Source organism: Acanthisitta chloris, unplaced genomic scaffold (genome assembly GCF_000695815.1).
Source record: "Acanthisitta chloris isolate BGI_N310 unplaced genomic scaffold, ASM69581v1 Scaffold45550, whole genome shotgun sequence".
NCBI lineage: Eukaryota > Metazoa > Chordata > Aves > Passeriformes > Acanthisittidae > Acanthisitta > Acanthisitta chloris.
In genome coordinates, this window is record NW_008650764.1 from 1 (window position 1) to 6523 (window position 6523).

Genomic DNA, 6523 nt, shown 5'->3' on the forward strand with positions numbered 1-6523 from the left:
GCTTTTTCTAAATGCAGAGACAAGTAAGAGTTGCAGTTCCTCTGTCCTCCCCTCAGAGGCCCTTGCCCAGCTGCACTTCAGTGGTAGATACAGGTGCATTTTGGCAATGGTTTGGCCCATAGGAAACAGAAGCTCAAGGTGCCCCTCTTGGCCTGTTTCCTCTGCACGTGCACCCCAGCTCTGCTGCGAGGTTTCCTGCGGAGGGCATGCCCTCAGGGTAGCTGACTTCTACATTTAAGAAGACAAGCACCTGCTGCTCAAAAACATCTGGCTGTCTCTGCCTGCTCCTTGCAACAAGGAGTGTGTGCCCATTTTGCCAGTCTCTCTTTTCCACCATGTGTGTAACATCCCCTCTGATACAAAGCAGCAGGTGATTTTGGTGGGGTTTTTTTTTTTTTGAGACTGCAAGACCTCTAAATGCAGCAGGTCCTTGGACTCATGCTCTGAGGCAAAAGAAATTTAGTGTCACTGAGAGTGGAGGCTTGCTCAGGCCTGAGGGAGGGAATACATGGAAAATAGGGCACGACAGACACTCTTCCACCTGCAAGTCACCTTGAGCAGCAGGCAGGGCCCCTCCTGCAGCCTGAGCTCTCCTGGCTAGTGTCAGCATGCCCAGTGTAATCTGAAACTCCCACTAACTGTGTGACAGAGAAGAAGGGGGCTCACCAGTGACCCTCAGCAGATCACCCTGCTCTGCCTCATTTCCCCATGTGTAAGAATTTTAACTTCTTTGGGGATATAAAGAGAAGGGCAAAGTGCTGTTCTGCATGGCCAAAACCTCACCGTGATGATCAGGGTGTTGTTAGCATGGGTGAAGCTCAGGGCAGCTGCGTCCAGGGAGAGCTGGTACCGGTCCAGATCAGGAATAGAGAACTTTTTATAGTACCTACAAATAAGAGAGGAGACAGAAATAAGGAAGTTCCTATTCCCTTTCTAGCAGTGCTGAGACACAGACTACTGTTCTTCAAGGTGCAGATGAGGAGAATAGACCTCCCAGGGTTGGCAGGAGGCCCCTGTGCCATGTTGTGTGCCTGCTGGTGCCCCCAGGCTGGCAGAAGCACTAGAAACAAACCTCCAAACTGGAAATCAGAGCTGGCAAAGTCCTGAAGGGCTTTGGTGTGTGAGAGCAGGCTTGGTTCCTCCAGCTTGCCCTTAACAAGTGCCAGATATGGTTAGGGACAGACTACTCAGCCCTACCAAGAGGTGTCCCTTGTCTTTGTTCCTGCTTATGGGCTCTCACTCCCTCTAAGGAGCAGCTCCCTTTAGTCAAAACTCGTGCCCTGTGACTTACTTTCCTTAGTGATGCACCATTTTGTGTTGCAATTCTTCCTAAACCCATCTTTTTGACTTCTTGCTGTGCTTCCTAGATAACTCCTTGCCTTTGGTGGCACAGTGGTGCTCAGGCATATTCCTGAGCACAGATCTCCAGGTGTAGCTGCCCACAGTCACCTGAGCCTCTGCTCTGCAGCATCTCTGTGCAGCCTCCATGGTGGCTGTGGTGCTCCTCTGCACTTCCAACTCTCCAAGTTGTGCTTTCCCTGGTCTCTGTCCCAGTCTTCTGATAACCACTCATATCCAAGCAGAAGACAGAGAGGTTTTTGCCAGCTCCCTGTCAGCCTGTGTCTCTCCACTGACCAAAGCTTGGTCTTTGCTCAGTATGAAGGGGATATGTCCTGGAACTGAAGGGATTATAAACTGTAGGCAGCTAAAAGATTTTCTAAGAATTCAGGGCCAGAACCCTGTAGACCTGTGACTATGTTTGCCCGAGACCTTTCTTGGCTTGGCACTGTTCGCCCTGCATCTACTGCTTCTCTCTGGGGCTGCACCAAATACACTAGTTAGTGGTCCTGTGCCCACACAGAGGTATGTTTGGATTCTTAATCTCTTTTAGCACCCTTGTGGGCAATCCTCTTCAAGGAATTGACCTGTAGCTGGTACTGAGGTTCCTGGAGCAGAGTGGGAACAGGCAGCAAACTGCTGTCATGCCATGAGGGGTGGTTCTCCATTCAGCTTGGCTGTGTGTGAGGCTTGGCCTCCCCAGCTACCTCTACCCAAATTGCAGTTTATTTTCCAAGTCACGGTGAAAACAGCTACAAAGGGCAAATGGCTTTCCCGGTGCAGTGGGAGGAATGTACGCGGCTTGTTACCGCAGGGCTCAAACCGTTCTGTGTTGTCACTGCTGTCGGTATTTGGAAAAGGTGGCAGACATGGATAATAAGGGAGATGTCAAAGGTTAAACAGCAGAGATTAGATGAACACAAAGACATGTTAAGGAAGTGTTAACTTCTTACCGATTAGACAAAAAAAAAAGCAGTACACAGAAAAAAACCCACTGTTTCAAAGGGCCTTGGGAGTCATCAATGAAACAGCAGCATTCTGCTGCCCCAGGACTAAGGAGAAGGGGAGAAGAATGGCTTTGGCTGGCCTCAAACTAAAATCTGTGACAAGATCAAAGGAAACCAGATCTGCCTGGCCACCCCCTCCTCCTCCTAACATTACCACTGCCTCTTGCTACAATAATTGAATCAGGTTTGGCGTTTGGGGAGGTGGCTTTCTCGGTTTGTTTTTAGAGTTTAGTTTAATGGATTTATTTTACAGCAAGAGGTTTTAAGCAAATCCCACTTGAGCAGCCCTTGCCGTGGCCAGAGGGAACAGGAGTGACTGGTGGAAGTGAAGAGCTCCTGTCTGGGCCGGAAAGATAGCTGATGGGTTATCCCTGCTGAGGCAGGCCGATTCTCTGCCCTCGCCTCTCACCCCATGGCCAAGGGCAGTATTACACTCCGAGCCTGAGTCCTGGCCCGAGATCCACAGTACGTATGTGAAATCACCTCTATTATTTTCCTACTGGAAACCCACTTTTTGTCAGCCTGCAGGGAAAACTGCTACTGGTATGCTGAGAATTTAGAGCTGAGCTACTCAGTAGTGACTTGGCAGCCCATGCTGCTGCCTGTGCCTCTGGCTGGCGGTCAGCACAGCTCTGCTGCTCAGAAGCAGCGTGGCTGACTTCCAAGGGCTGGAGAGGCTCCGAGGCTTCCTTTCTCTCCCGTAGTGATGTGTGCTCTCTCTGTGGACTCTGTGCCTTTGTTGCTATCTTGGAATTAGTTGCTGAGTGGTGCCTTGCCCTGGCCAAGACCCAGGAGAAATGATATAAGATATCCTGGAGCCTGTACTAAGTGTTCTAGTGCTGGAGTCTGTCCCTGCTCCCTACTGTCAGCAAAGTCGTTCTTGTCTCCAATGAGACAACTTTCAGCTTTAATTCCTAAAGTCCTTAACTATCATACACAGGCCATGGCTCACTCACTGTTACATCCTTCATCTCTCTCTGACAATAGTGTATGAGACTGCAAGTGTCAACTGCTTGTGGGGGACTGCTGGTTTTCTGAGAGTGGTACAAAGCTTAAAGGCAGGTCTGGCATGGGTGAAGCCTCAGTGGTACATAATAACCTTACAGCACCTATACAGGCAAAGAAATTCCCACATATACACTACTACCAACAGGACTGGGAATAGATTAGCTTGTCTGTGATAGTATGTGGTTTGATTTAGGACATGTCCCAGCTCCATGTGTATCCATGTGTGGCTGATGGGAATCTCATTCATTCTTTGCTCCCTATTAAAGCTCCCTATTAAAGAATCTGTAAATCCCTCTGCATGCATTTAAGCCAGCATCTTTCTGTATTAGAGCTGTAATTACTTGCCGTTTCCATGGGGTAGACTCCTCTTCCTAGCCTTCTCCTGTTTTTGACTGTCCAGGTGTGCTGCCGAGCAGCTGCTCGCGCCTTGCCGGGAGAGCCGGGGGGATTCGGCAGCAGACGGACCGCAGGTCTGTGCCGACATCGCCACCTACAGCCCTCCGCAGAGAGCGCCGTTCGCTTCCAATATCCTCCCCTGCGCTCCCAAGGCTCGCTCCGTGCCCAATCTTCCCAGTATTACCACTCATCCTGGCTTACCTGAGGCTGTAAATGCTTTGGGGCACAGTGTGTGCCTCATTCCATGAGAGATGCCACGTACTCACACGCTACAAGATGATACTTAAAAAGCATTTTCTTTTTCTTCCCTTCACTCTCAAGTGTCTTTTGGTAGAACACTGTGATGCTTCTTTTCCAGCTTTGGTCTGTCTTTTTTTGCTTGCTACCTCTAGATGATGTCATTGGCACTGTGACTACAGGACAGGGAGATCTGTCTGTCTGGGTGCCCAAGACTCTGTTGTACCTGTTGAATCCTGCAGTATTCTGAGATGCAGTGACTAGATCAAAGTATTGTATCATAGAGAAACCATGGTATGCTCTACCTTCAAATGGTCTGCAAGGCTCGCTTTTCATTTTGCTAAGGGAGTAACATCTGACAGGTAAAAAACAGAGCAAACATCACGCTACTGGAACTGAGAGACGAGTCTGCAAAGGCCAGTGCAGACCCTAAATGTGTCTGGGACAGCTGGAAGTGCAAATGGGGCAGCAGGAGACAGGTATTGCAGGGTGGGGCCCCTCAGCCCTTGCACACTAGGGATAGAAGGCAAGAGTGGACAACCCCTCCTGTGCCTGCCCTCTGTGCCAGCCCACCCCGAGGGACTGTCAGCACTGGCAGTGCTGTCCTTACTGACTTCTTGTTGGTGGTCCGAACAACACAGCAGCGCTGCTCCTCCTCCACGGAGACGCTGTAGACCTCCTTGGGGTAGGGCAGGTTACGGATTCGCCACTGGAAGCTGCTCAGGGTATCCTTCCTCATGAAGACAGGCTACAGTAAACAAGTACCTTTAGTAAGGCCATGACAGCTTTCTCCTCTCCTCCCTGTTCCCTTCTTCCTGTACTGCCTTGAGAGACTCCACGTGGGAGAAGCTCTTCTTTCACACTGGAGCATTAGGGAGTAACTCAAGAAACTGTCTGAGCACCACTTTCCTAGACTTAGTGCTGCTCTGCCTTCGCACAGGACACTGCCTGTCCTGCTCGCAGGAGACTGAAAGTGTTCAGTGAGGGAGTCTTGCAGTACAAGGTTACAGGGAAACTGGGCCTCTTCCTCACAGGCAACAGAATACTGAGCTCTGCCTGCTCTAGGGACCTGCTGGATTCAGTCCTGGCTCTGCCCCAATTTGCTGCGCAGAGTTGTGCTTGCATTTCACACCTGTAGAAAAGACAGTGAGAGACTAAAATGTCTGCTCCCTAAGCTAGAGGCGTGTGAAGATCAAACAGGCTGTGCTCTGTTAAGGACCAGCCTGCTATGCCTTGCCTGTTTCAGCCTTTCATGGCCATCACCTCCACTTTCCATCCCACCTTGTCCTGGCACTGGCCTTCCTGTCAGCCTGCTCTTTCAGATGTCAGGACAGTAGCTGGTCAACACATCAGTGCAGTTTCTTTACTCAAGGAAAACACGAATCTCCTGAAGACCCCCAAAGAACCTGAGCCGTGCCTTCTTTCTACCCAGCCCTGCAGCTTTGGCATGATCTGTAGTAGAGTGCTGGGCATGTCAAGGCTGTCTCTTGGGGCTATGGGTGATCTGCACTCTACCAACTACTGCTGTAAGCATGAGACTAGGTAGTTTTAGGTGCAGACCCTTACATACATTTGAACTGCTCTCTGTTATGAACTCTGACTCCAGTGCTCCCAGGAGTGGTGAGGTTGGCTCTCCCACTTCCACCTGCCACTTGCCAGAGCCCCCAAGGGTGTTCTTCTCTCGCCATTTTCTACCTGTGGAAGGAAGAAGGGTTTTCACTACTCTGCTCTATAAAAACTCTAGCAACTGACTGCCCAAGCTGCCCAGCAGGCTGAGATGATATGAAGATACATATCTTAAGTCCAGGAGTTTCTGGTTTGGTGTGAGTGGATCTGATAGCTGGTCTGCTCCACTCCTGGAGCTGGAAATTCTGTATGGAATGCCTCTCTTTTTGCTACTTGGTACTGAAGCCATGGTGGGGTTGCAACAGGTGCCATGCTGCACCTGATGTGGTTTTGGACAAGAGCCATGACTGACACCTTACTTGTTTGTGGTTGCAGAAGCCACGGAAAAGCACATTTCAGCCCTGCGTGTGGCACAGACTTGATGCCTGGCAACCACGACAACAATTCCATCTAGTCCATCCAAGTCTGTTGTGACAGATGAGCTGTTTGGGGGAGATCCTGGGCTAAAGCAAGGTCTGCTATGCCATGGAAGTCAGAGAGCCCTGGCTGCAAACTGAATGTATGTTCCTAAAAAATTTTGCTACAGGAACTCCTATCTCCCAGCGTATGTCGGGGTGATATGTTCCTGACCAGGCACTCCCTCTCACTGAGAGTGCAGACCCACTGCCCTGAGCCTGCAGTTCTAACTCCGACCCACGCGTGCTGGGGGTAGGCTGAGAGCACCACTTACTCATTAACTGGCCTGTCTTCACATCATACTCCTCGGCCATCTCCATCCCATCCTCGAACAGGTAGTGGATCTTCCGCTTCCCTGGGGGCAAGGCAGGCGGTGAGAGTCAATAGGGACACACCTATCACCGGGTGTAGGGCTCTGTCCCGCTGTCTGGGGCCCTATCCCACTGTCCCACCGC

General features: G+C 50.6%; 1 protein-coding gene across 1 annotated transcript; it reads right to left on the reverse strand.

Annotated features, from left to right (window-relative positions):
• Nucleotides 1–783: 783 nt before the first annotated feature.
• DPCD (deleted in primary ciliary dyskinesia homolog (mouse)) lies at nt 784–6433 on the reverse strand (the record flags this gene model as incomplete). The annotated part of the gene is made up of 4 exons (XM_009069917.1): nt 784–886; nt 4601–4734; nt 5557–5681; nt 6343–6433. Coding segments are annotated over 4 exons (453 nt in total), but the record flags the coding sequence as incomplete, so codon positions are not given.
• Nucleotides 6434–6523: the final 90 nt, after the last annotated feature.